Source organism: Melopsittacus undulatus, chromosome 4, assembly GCF_012275295.1.
Source record: "Melopsittacus undulatus isolate bMelUnd1 chromosome 4, bMelUnd1.mat.Z, whole genome shotgun sequence".
Taxonomy (NCBI): Eukaryota; Metazoa; Chordata; class Aves; order Psittaciformes; family Psittaculidae; genus Melopsittacus; species Melopsittacus undulatus.
In genome coordinates this window covers 88,044,933-88,062,819 of record NC_047530.1, presented here as the reverse complement: position 1 = coordinate 88,062,819, position 17,887 = coordinate 88,044,933, and the positions used below count along the sequence as shown (strand labels likewise).

The 17,887-nt window shown below is 47.4% G+C and overlaps 1 protein-coding gene across 1 annotated transcript in view; it reads left to right on the top strand.

Annotated features, from left to right (window-relative positions):
- Positions 1-17,887, top strand: part of MARCHF4 (membrane associated ring-CH-type finger 4) — a 106,875-nt gene that overhangs the window by 79,648 nt on the left and 9,340 nt on the right. Inside the window, exon 3 of the mRNA XM_034062394.1 lies at positions 1,820-2,012. Coding sequence (XP_033918285.1) covers positions 1,820-2,012 — 193 coding nt within the window. The remainder of the gene's footprint in view (positions 1-1,819; positions 2,013-17,887) is intronic.

Genomic DNA, 17,887 nt, shown 5'->3' with positions numbered 1-17,887 from the left:
ATACATCACGCTATGGCAGAGTGGAAACAAGCTGTTGAAGGGATCACTCACTGAGCATTCCCAGTGCTTGGTATTTGCCTTTGGCAGGGCCAGCTCCTGGAGTGTATGGCAGGAAGAGGACCGGAGTAAGCTGAGCCTGGGATGGGGATGTGGCCCGGTCCTGCTTCAGCAGGGAGCAGGCTCTCTGCTCTGCAGCTTTATGGCCATTTACTCTGCAGCCAACTACAAAATAAGCTGTTACCACCCACCTCACTGATGATGCACATCCCTGACATATGATTTGAGAGCTGACTGCCCCTGTAGGATGTAAGCCAAGGAGCAAGGCTGGCAGAGGCAGAGTCTTCAGCTCACCTCCGAGCCAAGCCAGGCAATCTCCTTCCAGTTGCAAGCCACAGACCTCAGCCCCAGGCAGAAGCTCTCATCTGTGCCTTTCCAAAGGCAGCCCTTCGCAGGGGAGTGCATTCAGTTCAGGGGTTGGTCACTGGACTGGTCGCAATACCTGCTTGTACCACCACAAGTTGCCTGTTGTACTTCAGGCAGATTTCAAAGTCCTCCCTGCCTGTCAAAAACACTGGTGACTCCTGGTTGGCCTGCAGGTTAAAGAGGGACCCAGCAACTGAACCCCCTTCTTGCCCTGCAAAAGGATGGGCCAAGGCTTGACAGGTGACCCTGCTGTCGCAGGGTATGTTTGACAAACATGCAGGGTGCTGAGGGCTTGACAGAGATGCAGCTTCACAGGGACACTGAGTTTGGGAGGACTCCAGGCTGAACATTTTCAGTTCCTCTGAATCCTTTATAGCTGCAGGAGGTTGAAGTCTGCATTTATACTTCTGCCAGTCCCACTGAGATTTCAAGGGCATGTATCTCACAGCTAAAGGTGGCCTATATGCTTCGATGCCAGGAGAGATTGTCTCTCCCCAGCCTGTTTATTCATTTGATTTCTGATCTGCAGGAGGGGCTACAGACCATGTCCCCAGGTCTTGTTAAAGAAAGTAATTTCTGCTCTTGGTTTTTACAGGGCAGTTCTCTCAGCAGTGTAAATCTGAGTGGGGAAGTTTTATGCTGGATGACAGAGAGGCTTAGGATATTTATACCGTAGTTTATACAAAGCTGTTTGACATAGTGAATGGATTTGGGGAAGTTATTTCTACTTTTTTGTTTCTTCTGGGAAAGAAGCATTGACATTTACCTTGGAACACAGCCTGAATGTGTCATCACCCAAAGATAGAGTGTCCTGACCACAGCAACTTGTGTTCTTTGTAGCCTGTTTTGTGGGATGTGCCTACCTAGTGCTGTGATCCCATCAGATCTCACAAAGTGGCACAGAGCCAGCTCATGGGAGGCTTCCGAAGGAAAGCCTGGCTCTCTGAGACAGTTCTTTTGGTAGTAGGATGCCCTGGCTGAAGAGGCTGCCTGGCCTCTATTTGAAGTAGCAACTTAATGTCCTGGCTTGTAATGACCACCACAGACCTACTGTCATGAGAATATTATATTTGGTGTCTTGCTCCCAGTCCATCAGGCCTCCCTCAGGTCTCTGTGCTTTCCTGGTGAAATGCAGGATTCCTCCCCATTGCCTCCTTCAGCAGTGCTGTCAGGAAATATGGGGCCACGCACTGTTGAACAGCTGCCATGCTCCACCCCAGAGCATGGGGGACCTGTGGACCAGGTAAAAGCACTTATGCTCATAGATGCTCTTTGAGATGTCCGAAACCACCACCTATGATGTAAACCAGCGACATGTCCCAAGTAACTAATCTCTTCTCTTTTTCATTCCTCCTTCCCCTTGTCCCCTCTCCTCTCCCTGTTGCCCCCCTTGCAGTGGCAGGCCATCTCTCTGACAGTCATTGAGAAGGTTCAGATTGCAGCAGCCATCCTGGGTTCCCTCTTCCTCATCGCCAGTATCTCGTGGCTCATCTGGTCGACCTTCAGTCCTTCGGCCAAATGGCAGCGCCAGGACCTGCTCTTCCAGATCTGTTATGGAATGTACGGCTTCATGGACATTGTCTGTATAGGTGGGTGATCGTATCTCATGGCATGGCTGAGGTCGCCCACCAGCTCATCGGTGGAGAGGAGCGGGAGATGGTGTAGAGTCAGCCTGTGCAGCTCAGCTCATATTGAGCCTCCCCAGCTTTTTCTCCTATTTACTTTTATGACACCTTTCTTACAGTCCGCTCTGCTTGTCTGGGGAGCCCTGGAGTGTTTTCTTGGCTGGGCAGGCAGAGGGATCTGCAGCAACCCCAGAGAGACACAAATCTCTCTTCAGAGCACGAAGAGGGTGGGGAGGTCTGGGGGAGACTGGGGAGTGTAAGGCTTTTGAGAAACTCCTTTCCTGGAATAGCTAGTCAGAGACTGCCCCGTGGTTGGGTATGGCAGGATCTCTCCACATTCAACTCGTTGGCTCTCTGCCGGGAAGGGGTGGCTGCCCCTTCTTTGGCCCACCCTGGAGCTGTAAGACCCAACCAGCCCAGGTCATGGCCCAGCCTGGCGTCATCATCAGGTTGCTGGTACAGGGCAGCTCTGAGGACAAAACTGCCCCACAGTGAGCAAGCACAGACAGCAAAGGAGATGCTGGCACGGGTCCCCAGCAGGGTATTCCTGTGAGCTTGAGCTGTATTCCCAATGTAGGTCTGCAGGATGATGGATCATAGCTGACAATACCTATGGGCAGAGACACTCACCATCCCAGCTGTTGAAAGACCGATGGTTACCGTAACAGTTTGGTGATGACCAGCTACCTCCAAACATGCTCCTGAGCAGTGTCCACCCAAGCACAGGCCACTTTGTAATGTCAGTTCAAGTGTCCCTGCTAGGAAGCAAAGAGGGTCCCAGAGACCTCTTCGTGTCTGGGTTCTTCCGTCATTTATATAAAGGCAGAAGGAGCCTCCCAGAAACTCAGTGGGACAAAGCAGTCCTCTTGATTCAGTGTGTATATGTTTGTGTGCACCTCCAGAGGGAAGGAGCACAGCCCCCAGTTCAGCCCTCAAGAGGAGCAGGGCTATATCACAGAGCAGCAGTTGGTGAAATTGGGATAGAGAAGTAAACCAACCCTAGCAACAGGGACAGAAGTCTGTATTGCACACCATAATATCTGCATTCAAATGGATCATCTGGGTTCAAATGGCATCAGCAGCTTTCCAGCACAGGACTTGGGCCTGCTGAAACACGGGCCAGTTTCTCCCACTGTTACCACCACTGTGCTGACAATGAGATTTGAGCATGGCCTGTAGAGATTACCCTGCTTCTTCATGAGGTGCTGGTGGAGCTACCACATATCTCCAGGAACAAAGGGTGGCAAAGGGGATGAAAGAGAAATGGGAATCACCCACATGTTGACACAATAGCCACTGGTGACATCCTCTTGCTGGTGGAATTAAGAGTGGAAAAAATTAACCTTATATGTATATTGTGTGCGCTCATGTTGTCTTTTTGGCAGGGGAGAGAACTGGAGAGCCATGGGTTGAGTGGACATCAGTACCATGATTAACTATCTTTGATATAGCTTCAAGAGCTGAGGGGAACTGATTAGCTCATCTGTCAACAGGAGCTAAATCCTCCCACATGGCAGAGAACAGACCACACTAGCCATGAACTGAAGGGGAGCTGGGCAGACAGATTCGGATTGGAGATTCCTTATTTCTTTCTTACTAATTTTTAAGGGTCTAGCCTTTATTTCTCTTTTCCATCTTCTCTGAGGGGAAAAAAGGCCCCTTTGCATCTCTACTGATATCACCATTAAGCTTAATGCACTAACCTGGGAGCTATGATTTTTCCAGCCAAAGAGCAAGTCTCACAGAAACTCGGTGGGGCAAAGCAGTCCTCTTGATTTGGTGTATATAAGTTTGTGTGCCACTCCAGGGAATAGGAGCACAGCCCCCAGTTCAGCCCTCAGGAGGAGCAGGGCTATATCACAACCATCCTGTTCCCAGGAACACTACAGAGCCATGGCTAGGACAGCCCCTTGTCTCATTGTCCTCCCTACACAGCTGGCAGTCCTGGTGGGCCAGGCTTGCTGGCTTTTTCACAAACTCAAAAGCAAGTGGGAAGCATTACAGATGCTGTGAGTTACCATGTCTGTCTATGGCTTCTCTTGCTCAGCACCTCAGAGACTACCCAGAGGTCACTCCAATAGTGCTGTGTGCAGCATGCCTGCCTGTGCTGCCAGGCAGCCCTGCCATGCTTGATCAGGAGAGATGATGTTCTGGACCATGTGGGCCTTCATATACATTTCCCTAGAAAAGCTCCCATGTGCATGCAGTCAGCCCTAGTGTAAAACTTGCTTGTACTGTCCATCAGTACTCTTTGCAGTCCCAGCTGGTGCTGCTCCAGGATGTGCAATGGAGGGGAAAGGAGTTCTGAGCCATGCTAGCTGAGATCTGGTGTTCTCCTCCTCCTCTTCTCTCTCTGCCCAGGCTGAACCAAATGACAAATGAGGTCTCCCTGGGGAGTTGTGATTCCCTGGTTTGAGTCAGGTCTTTTCCTCTGAGTGACTTCTCTCCTGCCCCACTGATTTCAGGGGGCTACAATAGTGGTAGCCAAAGGCTGGTCTGTACTGTGGAGAGCCAGACCAGATTAAACCAGCAGAAGGGGCTGATCAAAGGGAACTCTGCAACTGGGTTTAATTCCTTCTTCATTCTAGCTATGCTCAGCTGTGATGGATGCAGCAATGCCAGCTCCCTAGAAGACTTGCAGTATGTTCCTCACTGTGTAACAGCTATTCTCCCCCTCCTTCTCCCTAACCTTGCAGCCTCACATAGGGCAAAGCCAGCAACAGAGATTCAGAGTTCTTCTCCTGACTGCCAGCATGGCCTGAAGCCTCTTATTACTTCTCCCTGGGCTTTAGTCCCGCTTCTGCAAGTGCAGGATACAACCTCTCGCAGATAACAGCAGTGACAACAGCTCTTGAACTACCAGGGTGCTGTCTGTGCATTTTGGTGACTCCTCCTCTGCAGTCCAGCCCTTTTCTCCTTTTGCTTTCCAGCCTGTGGGTGGGTAGGAAAGATTAAAGGACTAAGAAATGCTCAGTGTTGTGGAAAGAGCAGGACATTAAGTGCACTCAGTTCTACTACACTTGTTATTTTGGCTAGCCTAACATACACATTGTGCATTGTTTGGTAAAAGGCTGTGCAGCCTTAGCTAGCAGAACATTATGCTGTAGGTCTAGACTAATTGTATGAATTCCTATTGTTCCTCTACCCAGTTTGACCCCAAGTTCTGATTTCACTGGCAGAGGAGCAGAGGCTTGAAAGACAAGGTATTTACTAAAGAGCAGATGCGCTGAAGCAGAGTTCCTCTGTAGTTCCGGCCAGTTCACACTTCGGTTGACCTTGGATGTCTCATGTCCAATGAGTTGCCATCAGTATTTGTCCAGGAGGCCAGTTTACATACCCTTGCACTGGAGGTGTTTGGTAGGACACTTCCTCTGGCACTGCAGAGTCTTACAGCTGTAGATGACACCAAATCTGCAAAGATCCCCACTACCATCAGACAGGGAGTACACACCTAGTCAGAAACTGCCCAGCTGTTTTGTGTGATCTCCTTTCTACCAAATCATTAAGAGAATTAGGTAGTAATTTGCCAAGACAGAGATATCTGTGGCATTTGCATAGGCAGTCACATTGCAGCACTGTGCTTTCCATTGTGGATGCAAAGGTGAGGACATGGATGCTCACTTGCATTTATAGCTCCCTAAGCACAGATTATTTGGTGGTTATCTTCACTTGAGCTATACTTGATCTGAAATGGTCACATTATCTCCAGGCTGAGTTCTCAAAATATGGCTGTTAACTCACTATTGATCCATGCATCAAAATCCAGGGATCTTGGGTTTGACCCTCAGCTACCCACATTCAGTAATACACTAATTTTCTTTGAACTTTGCTGCATCCTAGCATGCTCTGTGAAAACAGTTATAAGGGACATTTGCTACCCTTTCTGTCACCATGGAAACAAAGCCACAATTAAAGTAAGACGAATCTACTCCTCATGACCAGCAGGACAGATGGTATGGCCCCAAGTACTAGAAACTATGTCCATCCAGGCAAAATGTGCAAGATGGTCTTTCAACTTTGTTCTCCCTCTTGCTCTCAGACATCTAATAGAAGGGCAAGCAGCACTGGAGAGGGTTGCTTGGGATCTGTGGGAGTCTCCAATACTAGGATTTCTGTTAAGAACCTGTTAGAAAACATATGTCAAGAACAGGTTGCAGAGAGATGATCCCAGTTTGTGAAGGAGGAACAAGACTAAATGCTTCCTGATATCCAGCCAGCCCCAACTTCCTTGATTTTGATCTCTCATGTCTGCTGTCTCTGGTCGTGTCTGTAGGAGATAGGAGAGCTGGATTGAACTAGGAACTGGTAATAGTGCCAGCATAGGTATTGCTCTACTATGAACCCATCTATAACACAGATATTTGAAATCAGCAAGCAGGAAGTGATTGAAAAGTGAGATGGAGACTGTTCATTTGATTAGCTACTCTCTCCATGGGTCCATGAGAGGTAAATCCAGAAAGCTGGCATAGAGAGGGATTAGCAGAACTACAGTTATATAGAGATAAATGGAGTGAGCCTTCATAGGACTGAGTTACTGAGTAGTGAGAATGTCTACTTAGAGCTGGGCTGTAATCCTGAGAGATACCTGCCTGTTAATTAAATGACCGTCCTTGGAGGGGAAAGGAGAAGTTTGCCTCTCTCTGTCAAAGTGTAATTAGAGAAAGTCATAGTTTGTAAGTTAAGGTGTCATGTAGGGTCAGGAGGACAGGAAACCATCTCCCTTTAAGCAAGGAGGAACTCTGCCAGATAATGAGAGCATGTCACAATCTAGGCTCAGGCATTACCAGATTGACTCCAAGGGGGAAGCGCATCTCAGGAAGGCCATTAGCAGGCTGTGTGCACAGGGCCATCATTGTGCCAATCTGCTCATGCTCACGTGGGGGTATCCCTGTGGTTGGTATGCTGTGTGGCTTACGCCCAGTGATGCAAAAGCAGTCCGATCTGCCTCCCCTTGGTGGATTCACTGTCTGGTGGGGACTGTTTTTTTGTCTGTGCCCACTCAGTCCTTGCTCTCTTGACTCACCTTGCCTTGGTGCTGACAGCAGTGCACTTTTGCAAGCAGTAAATCCTCATGCTCTTTGAAGCTTTTCCACTTTCCTTGGCAGCCAGTCCCTGAGGGTAGATGCCTTCACAACAGTAACTGCGCTGCAGCTCAATAGCACAAGAGACAGGCAAACCAGGACCATTCATCCTGCCAACGATTTTTGTTGGCACACCATGGCAATCCATTACAGATCAGGAAGTGTGTGCCCGCTGTTTTTAATCCCAGCTGCCAGCAAGAATAATCAAAAGCATCCAGTACGTCTGACGGCGTCTCAGCACAACCGTAGGTAATAACATAAGAAATCAATAACCAATTAAAACTGATCCACAGCATTTGATCTTTCATAGTGCAATGGGAACAGTAATTAATGGAGCTTCCTTGAGACAGTCACAATTCAACCTTCCTGCCAAGACTAATGTGGGATCATTTTAAATGAGATATTTTCCTAAAGGAAATGCCAGCCTGAGGTAGCCTCAGGGTGTTTTCTAGCAAGGTCACTTGGGCCCTCAACATTCAAAGGATTTAGGAGTCCAAGCAAAATAAAGAGAAACTGATAAAGTAGGTGTCTTTAAGGTCTTGGTCTTCATCTATATTGATCTGATTCTCAAAAGGAAAGCAGGTGTTTTCAATTCAGGTCTGCATAGGCCCCAGGGCACAAAGCAGGAAGATTTGCTACAGTAGCAGGGAATTAGTTTTGGGAAGCACAAAGCCCTAACATTGGTTTGATGGCACCCTAAAGGCAGAGCACAAGGCAGAGAAGTTTAGCAAATGTCTCTGAAGGAAGAAACCTGAGGCCAATAGACAGCAAATGTGTATGGCTTCAACATACCTGCAAGAGACCCGTTAAAGTATGCAGAAGCCTTCCATGCCCTTCAGCTTAATGCACTGCTTGCCATGCTGTGCATGCACTTCTTTCCCAGTTTGCCTGTAAACAGGAGCTACCAGGAGCTAACTGGAGTGACCAGATCTGGGCCCTATCATCGAAGTGGGCAGCTGGGATAAAGTCAGGCAGCCTATTCAGGGATTTTTTTCACTGTAAATCCTGGTTTGCATACATTCAGCCACGGGCTGCATGCTTGGAAAATCACTGAGCAAATCATTAATTTATCAACTGTAAAGGGGAAATAGAGACAGGAACAGTCCCCAGAGGGCATGTCATGGGGCTCTGGATCCAGCTGGGCAGGGACCATCCCTGAGAGCAGTCATGGAGGGCCCTGTACCCTAGACCAGCAGCAGCAGAAGCGATGCTGCACAACTGATCTGCTGACTTCTTGGCTGCTATCCAGGGAGAGCGGATGCTCAGAAAAGTCAAGACATGCCACCCCTCCGTTCCTGAAAGATGGCACCTATTTTTATCTAATGCTGCATTGATTATTCAATAAGAGAGCAGAGGGGGACAGCTGGCATGTGTGCATGTGTGCTGCTTTCACCAGTAGGCATTCTTGCAGGGCTCAATGCACCTACTGAACTCCAGTGCATCTCCGGCAGCTCTCCACAGAACAATCATGTCGCTGCTGAGCAAAGAGCCATGGGGTTTGGACCTGGCTCTGAGCCCCCTCCCTTCTTGCAGGGAAGGAGCTTGGCTTCCAGCACAGTCAGAGCAGCACCTTTCACACATGCCCTTTCAACTCCACACTCCTTCACTACCTCCATCCCCATGCAGTATCTCACTATTACAACAGGGCTCCAAAGATGTATTTTGTCATTAATAACCATATGGTACTCTCTGCTCCAGTGGATCAATGTGTTTAACATTTAATGAGGGCAACATAATTAACATTTTTGAGGGAGAAAATAAATCCTTTTGCCTTCTGAACTGCATCTTGTGCTTTTGAGGGTGATATGTTAGAATGATGCTTCCCTGTCACTAAACCCCATGCTGGAATCAAGTGTCTGATGTCCATGGGTTAAGTTCCCACTGATGGGCAGAAGCAGAAGCATTCACCTGCCTGTCATAGCTTCTAGACTATGGCAGGAGATTCCCTTATTGGCAGCTGGTAGGATCTCCTGCACCAGCTGCATAAATTGTGCTGTCTAGTAAAGGATGGGAAAAGTCCTCAGCTCTGTGCCAGGCTGTGTTTTTACAACTGCCTTCTGTCCCATTACTCCTCCTACTACAGCTTCTATCCCTGCAGACACATTACTCCTGGAGGTGGGAGGCTGTGGTCCATGGCATGTCACTGTGGCCATAGCAAGAGAAGTCAACTCTGTAGTCAAAGATGAAGCTACAGGGGGTCATTCCACATGCATAGGGGATGAGGCTGGTTTTTATGTGTCACCAGCTCTGTAGGGAGCCAGAAGCAGAGGTAAGAAGAGATTAACATGAAGCCACATTATTCCAGCTCTGGGGTAGCTTCCTATAGTAGTGACTGATTGGTTCTTTTCCTGGAGAGATGGCTACCTATCAATAGAGACATCTGTCAGACCCAGACAGAACAGTCTGTAAGCAAGAGTACTGCAAACAGGCCCATGGACTAAATTGCTAAACCTCTTCTGCCTGGAAGTTACTCTCTGAAGCAGCACTTTTCTTCCTGAGCCAGCCTGAGTCCTTCTGCCCTATGGCAGAGCTGGATCCACAATACTCATATGACCATGCAGTGTTAAGCAGAAGTTATTCAGTAAGATTCAATAATGGCAGGGAACCCGTGCCCAGTAGTGCAGCCATAGCTTTACCTTCTCAGAAGAGGTACGGCCAGCAAACAAACCCACAGCAGTGACATTCAGGCAGGGCGAGTGTGGGGCAGGCAAGTTATCACTACCTGAATGCAGGGAAGTGTGAAGAGCCGAATGTCCAGGCATTTACAGTGCCAAGTGGGACAATTCACTCTGCTCAGCCATGGCTATATCATGGACCTCCCTGTGTCCTACAAGGCTCTTCTCTAGATCTTTGTTGCTGGCTTAGTCACTCTCAGTTCCTTTCGTTGTTTTCATTCTTGTCAGCTCAGCTCTGACGGATCCCATAGGTGTGTATGAATTCTTACCTGCCCCTTTCAGCCTGCATCAGCATGCACTCAGCTGGGGGGTATCACAGCCCCTAAAAAGGTCTTCAGATCTGCTGGAAGAAACCTGTGTACCCAGAGCAAGAAGGCAAAAGTTTTGCCTTCCCAAAGATCCTAGCTAGTAACAGATCAGAAATGATAGACCCCTGTCCTCTTGGCTCCTACTGCCTTCCTTAATTTTGTGTAGTGCCTCTGTGTGAGAAGTGAAGACTTTTGCAGGGGAGAAGGTAGGGTGAGAGCTGTGGGGACACTGAGGGGAGCAAACAGGAGAGGTCACAGCACCCAAGGTGTAAGGGTCCTGGAAATCTCACGGAATTCTGGGATCTGCAATGAAAGATTTTGTCATGGCTCTGGAGGACAAAGCAGCCAAACAAAGGCTGCACCATGGTGTGTCCCATCGTCCTGACAATAGGCTAGCCAAAAAGCACCATGAGCAACTTCTGCTTCATGTCCTTGAGATGCCTTCCTACATGGCAGAGAGGGAATATCACTCAGGAGAGTAGAAGCAATCGCAATGCACACACTGACTTGTACCTTCAGAGGCACTCCCAGATCCATTAATTTGGTCTGTGTGCCTACACGACCCTAGGGGAACCTGTGTTAAGGGTAATTTGTACTCACCTTTATGTCTATTCTAACTGATCCCTATTCCTCTTAGTGGAAGAGCACTTGGGTGGCTGGAGGGATTGGGCTCAGACAGAACCTGCATCCCTTAGAAAATGAAAAACTCTGAAACTATTCCAATTTTTTCTTACAGAATTTCATTTGCTAATAAAAGCAAAGAGGGAGGCACTAGTTCTACCTTCAATAAGCAAATGTCATGTTTTGATCATTATTGAACAAAGCATTTAGATTTAGCATTTAGAGATGACTGCTCATGCTGAGTATTTTAAATTCAGTGTCAGAACTGGAATACAACATTTTAAAAAATTGAAGACCAAATGAAACATTCTCACCTGACTGAAAATACGTATTTATTCTTCTATTCTGGGGGACAGTGTGATTTTTTCAAGTCTCACTCCAAGAAAGTGTGAAGCCAGATTTCCAAACCCTACACAAACCAGTTCTGTTGTCTAGCTTTGCCTTTAAAGAAGCGTCCCAGGAATGGCTGAGGATCTAGCATCACTGCACAGGCAGCACTTTGGTGAAAGTAACATTAGCTAGTGGATGGGAAGGTTCAGGATGCAGTCCAGGAGGATGGACTGCTGTGGCAGAAGCATAGTGAAATGAGAGCCTGTCATGGATTCAGCAGTAGCAGTCTTTTTTTGCCTTCCTAGTAGCTGGTGCAGTGCTGTGGTTTTGACTTTCGGCCTGGGAACAACGCTGATAACACCAGTGTAGCACCAGCACTAAGAAGGAGAAAAATGACTGCTAGTGCTGAACCCACGACAGAGCCATGTATTTTTGATCCCCTCACCATGACTATTCACCTCCAGGGACTTCTGTAAGGGGATGTCTGGAAACCTAAAGGTAGAAAAGATCCATAAAATAACCCAGAGACCAAGGTGTGCATTTGTCCAGTGCTCCTTTCAATCTAGTGTGAAATGATTAGTTACTCCCTTCTTTGAAAGACCTAGAGTATGTGCCATGCACGCAACTTGGGCACAAAGTCTTTTGAAGATACAGTGTGTTGCTGTCATCTCCATTTTAAATCTGAGAAAAGAAAGCATCAAGAGGTTCTATATAATCCTAGCTCCACAGCAAGAAAGGGAAACTTTAAGAGAGCAAGGGGGTATATGGGCAATACCTCCAAGCCCTCTTATACTGGCACAGTTATGGGTAGACTCACAAGTGGGAAATGCTGCTGGAGATGCATGAATCATCAGCAAGGCTGGTTTGCTGGTGGAGCTCTCATCTTCATTTATTTATTTGCTTTTTCCAAGAAGAGTCTCATTTATTGCTGCCTGCATAGCTAGAGACTGCCCTTTAATCCTCTGCTTTATTGTGCGCTATGAATTAAATACCACATGAGTACAAAAGCCCTTAAGGGTACAACATCCATTTTGCTGTAGCTGTCTACAGCCAGCTGAGTTTACAGGAGTGCTTTTGTTTATGGTTTATCTGTTGCCTGAGCAAGAGTTTCTCTGGTTTTTATTTTACCTATTTTTCACTGTTATTTCTTGGTTTGTGGTTTTTTTTTGTTCCAGTTTTGAGGCAGGGTGTAAAAGTGCTAGTCTGGGCAGGACAGGATAAGGTTGTGGTGTTTAGTAGTCCATATGCTTGCAGTGGAAAATACTGCAGCATTTCTAAAGCAATGGTGGTGCTTTGTGTGGTTCCCAGGGTCAGCCCAGCTCCTCTGTCACAGATGGCATCCTACAGACAGCTGATGCTGTTTTTCCCACTGCAAATAAACCATGTGGGAGTTCTGAACAAAAAGGAATTTCCTCTCCCTTGGACATCTGCTACCAGCTCCTTAATTTTGTCAGTCTTTCCTCATTTTGGGCCTTACCAGCTCATCCCTACAGGGCCCAGCCTGTGTCTTGTAGAGGAACATGCCAGTGAACAGAGGACACGGCTGAGGATGGCTGCTCTGCAATGAAGGCAGCACCTTGTAGAGAAGCTGGCGTCTACCTTCAAGCCATAAAAGCTCCCCAAATGCTCCTGCAACGTACTGTCTCTAGCACCCACCAGCTCCCCAAGCCCTATGACAGGCAGCCCTACCTGTCCTCTCAATTCATCCCATTGGATTAAGTGTTCCTTTTTCCATAGCTACAAATGCCCTGTATGTAAGACGGATTGCTCCTTCTCCCAAGAGGAACCCACAGCATCTTATGCACGTGGGAATTACTGCCACATATACGTATTACATGAACTCATGATGTGCTGCAGTCATGACCTGGAAGTTGTCTCTTGCCATATAGCTCAGCAGCATCCTGCAAAATCACAAAATCTGCAAGAGAGACACTGCTTGCTGGCACATCAAGAGCTCCCCTCAGGAACAGAACACCTGCTTCCTTTCTCCAGCCCCCCCACCCTCTGCCCCAGTGTGGAAAGTGGTGAGGTCTGCCATCATTGCTTGCCTGGTAGAATAGCAGCTATGGGGACCCTCTGAGATGCCAGCACACTAGATCCATCTCCCATCTGGCAGGGCTCTTGATGAATCTAGGGTTAGGTGTTAATGGCTGCAGGGAGCTTGGGGCATAGTGTAACCACCCGCCCAGATAGGACCTGCTGCTCCCGTTGCTCTGCCAGATGGAGTGGAGGAAGCAAGGAAGGAGAAGGGCTCTTGCAGCCTTTGTGGAGGATCCTGGCCCACCTGGGGCTGAGGAAGCTTTGAGGCAGAAGCACACTTGAGCCCCAGCTTACATGAGAGGAGATAAGCTGTAATAACCACAAGGTTTGCTGGTTAGTTGTGAGCCAACCTGCTTGTGCTGTTAATGACCCAAAATGCAAGAGTTCCCACCTCCATAAAATACCTCCCCAAGATGGCTGGGAGCAGCTTTTCCATATACACTGGTGAGGGCTCTGCCCAGGCCATGGAGGTCTCACCCTCTGAGGGGCTCAGTTTCAGTTTTGCTGGAGTTGTGGCCCCTGTGGCCTGAAGAGATCTAAGCATGGCATACACATCACTGTGAAAGCTGCCTGCCAGTAGAGCCCCATTACAGCAAATGAGCTTGAAGGGCAATGAGCAAAAGGAGTGTTTTATCTTCCCCAGACCTGAGTGCTCCGTGATGGCACATGTCATCCAGTGATCAACAGTACTCAACAGGGTCCAGCCATGCAGCCACCCAAAACACAGCCCAGATCTGTACATATTTAATCAGTTCTTGAGAGACTTAAGAATGTGCATGGAGAATGATTGATAAGAATATGTCTGATTATAATCAGCTAATTATTTTTTTCCATATGCCAAGAATTCATTTGAGTGCTAATCATTATGAACACATTTTCAGTTTATACTATATGTCATTCAATGCTGGCAATTGCTAAGCTTGCACAACCTGCTTGTATAGTTCCAGCATTATTCAGAGCAGACCTTTGCTAGATGTCTTCCGGAGCAGAGACATCCTGCTCACTGGTCCAGTGTCCTGCAACTACTCTAAAAGACAGTGGCAGAAGTTCTCATTCACCCATTACCTGAACTTCCCCTGTATGCAGAATAAGCTTTTTACACATTCTGGGAACAGAATTTGTATTTAGGCAAGTGTAGGTGACAGTTACGAAGGAATCTATGCTTCCTGTTTGATTCCACCAGAAAGCAAAGGATCCCTGAAAACCTAAATGTAGCAGTAGTTTGTATGAGAATTGACTGTGCGATGAAAGCATTCCTGAGCTGAAGAAAAGTATGATGTGAGGATAATGGACTCCAGAAAAGCAGGCAGCAGCCTCAGGGGACCAGAGCAGGGAGTGTCTCCTGGGAATTGAATCTGAAGGATAAAAGAGCTGCGAACAGCTCACAGCTGCCAAAAGATGATACTAAAGGCACAACAGCAAACTGTGCCTATGCAAGGGAAAGCTCAGAAGCGTGGGAAGAGAGTACTGAGGCTGCATTAGGAGCTCTTTGAGTACCCAAAATCGGCAGTTGCAATCATACAAGGGCAGAAGGAAGAGCTTGCAACTAATTAAAAGTCTCCAGAAATCACACAGGCAAGGGGAGCTGTCACAACCGAACCCCAGGATGACCATCCAGAGATAGAAAAGGCAGTAAGAAATGGGTCCATAAGCATACATAAAGTAAGAATAACACGGCAAGTCTAAGAGCTCAAACAGTATATGATACAAAAAAGGGCCAAAGCGTTAAATGTTGTTTTTGTTTCAGTCTTCAAAACTTAACTAAAATAATTTTAATGAGAAGAGAGAAGCCCAGGGCAGAATCAGGAAAGAACAGGCTCAAAAACATTCAAATGAGTTAGCTTTGTCCTTGTCAGCATGTCCTAATGAACTTCAGAGGAAGCTGTAGGGGCAGGCTCTGACCCATGAGCATTTCATCATCAGGAACTTGAGGAGGATGCAGGAGGTGCCAGGCAGCTGGGGAAATGCAAGCGGAGTACCTAGCTTTAAATGTAATCTCTATCATTAAAGAAGGTAGAACTGAGGATCAAGAAAATGAAGGGCAAATCAGCTTTACTGATTCAGAGAAAGATACTGGAACATTTTTGTAACTAACCATGTGATAAGCATGAGAGTATAATTGTATCTAATCTGGGAGGGTAATTGTTCTAGGGGCTGAGGAAGAAGCAGAGAGGTTTGCCATAATTTGGGCAGTTCTCTTGGTGCTTTGGGTTGATACACCTGAGCAAATCAGAGAAGTGTGGTCTAGATTAAATAACTATAACACAGGTGCACAGCCAATAAAAAAACTGCTTTCTCAGGAGCTATCAGTGGTGTGCTGGAGGCTGGAAACACATTTCAAGTAGCACTGCTTTGGACTCTGCTCTCTTCAATATTTTTATTAATGGCTTTGATAATGAAACAGGAAGAGCTGTTATAAAATTCACAGCTGACAACAAGCTTGGAAAGGCTGCAAGCACTTTGGAGGATCAGATCAGCAACTGAAATTATCTTGGCAAATCGAGAAATCAACAAGATGGAATTGAATAAAGAGAATTGCAAATAGCTACCCTTATGAAGACAAAATCAGAATCCCAAACACAAGCTGGGCCAGGCAGTCACACTGCCAAAGACAGCGACATGCCAAAAAGTGTGACATGCCAGTTTATTTCATCAGGGAATCAAAAGGAAGGTGTACAGTCCTGATCCTTCACCTCTCTGCTCAGGGGACTGTACCCTCCTGGGGAGTTCAGTTGCAAAGAAAGGACAAAATTAAGAGGTTCTGGAGGTGATGAACAAGAGTGAGGAAAGGGAAGGCAATACCTGATTCTTCACCTGGTCAGTGCTAATGTTCGCATCTCCTCTTCCAAATCAGCCCAAGTGCAGAGCTGCACTGGTGCTATGACATTACTTACAATTATGAATCTACCTCTCCCCATGCCTTGGTACATAGAATCATAGAATCATAGAATAGTTAAGGTTGGCAAAGACCTTCAGATCATCTAGCTCCAACCCCCCCTGCCATGGGCAGGGACACCTCACACTAAACCATATCACCCAAGGCTTCATCCAACCTGGTCTTGAACACTGCCAGGGATGGAGCATTCACTGCCTCCCTGGGCAACCCCTTCCAGTACCTCACCACCCTCACAGTAAAGAATTTCTTCCTTATATCCAGTCTAAACCTCTGCTGTTTAAGTTTCAACCCATTACCCCTTGTCCTATCACTACAGTCCCTAGCGAAGAGTCCCTCCCCAGCATCTCTGTAGGCCCCCTTCAGATACTGGAAGGCTGATATGAGGTCTCCACGCAGCCTTCTCTTCTCCAGGCTGAACAGCCCCAACTTTCTCAGCCTGTCTTCATACAGGAGGTGCTCCAGTCCCCTGATCATCCTCGTGGTCCTCCCATGGACTTGTTCTAACAGTTCCATGTCCTTTTTATGTTGAGGACACCAGAACTGCACACAATACTCCAAGTGAGGTCTCACAAGAGCAGAGAAGAGGAGCACGATCACCTCCTTCGACCTGCAGATTATGCTTCTTTTGATGCAGCCCAGGATACGGTTGGCTTTCTGGGCTGTGAGTGCACACTGCCAGCTCATGTTCAGTTTCTCATCAACCAACACTCCCAAGTCCTTCTCTGCAGGACTACCATGAATTTCCTTTTTGCCCAACCTGTAGCTGTGCCTGGGATAGCTCCGACCCAGGTGTAGGACCTTGCACTTGGCATGGTTAAACTTCATAAGGTTGGCATCAGCCCAACTCACAAGTGTGTCAAGGTCCCTCTGAACGGCATTCCTTCCCTCTAGCATATCAACAGAACCACACAGCTTGGTGTCATCGGCAAACTCGCTGAGGGCACACTCAATTCAATTGTCCATGTCATCGACAAAGATATTAAACAAGACCGGTCCCAACACCGATCCCTGAGGGACACCACTTGTTACTGGTCTCCAGCCAGACATTGAACCGTTGACCACAACTCTTTGAGTGCCACCATCCAGCCAGTTCTTTATCCACCGAGTGATCCACCTATCAAATTGATGTCTCTCCAATTTAGAGACAAGGATGTCATGTGGGACAGTGTCAAACGCTTTGCACAAGTCCAGGTAGATGACGTCAACTGCTCCACCCCTGTCCATCACTTTTGTAGCCCCGTCATAGAAGGCCACCAAATTGGTCAGGCAGGATTTCCCGTTAGTGAAGCCATGCTGGCTGTCACCAAGCACCTTGTTGTTTTTCATGTGCCCTAGCATGCCTTCCAGGAGAATCTGCTCCAAGATTTTGCCAGGCACAGAGGTGAGACTGACTGGTCTGTAATTCCCTGGGTCATCCATTTTCCCTTTCTTGGAAACGGGGGTTATATTTCCCTTTTTGCAGTCATCAGGAACTTCACCTGACTGCCATGATTTTTCAAATATGATGGCCAGTGGCTTTGCAACTTCATTCACCAGCTCCTTCAGGACCCACGGATGGATTTCATCAGGGCCCATGGACTTGTGTATGTTCAGGTTCTTAAGATGGTCTCGAACCAGATCCTCATGTACAGTGGGCCCAAGGTCTAGGTTTTCACAGTGCCTGTGTCTGCCTTCCAAGACTCAGGTGCTGCGGTCAGAGCCTTTGCCAGTGAAGACCAAGGCAAAGAAGTCATTCAGAGCCTCAGCCTTCTCCAAATCCTGTGTAGCCAGTTCTCCCGAAAGCTTCCGGAGGGGACCTACATTGTCCTTAGTCTGTTTTTTAGCTGCTACATACCTATAAAATCCCTTCCTATTATCTTTAACATCCCTTGCCAAGTTTAGCTCCAAT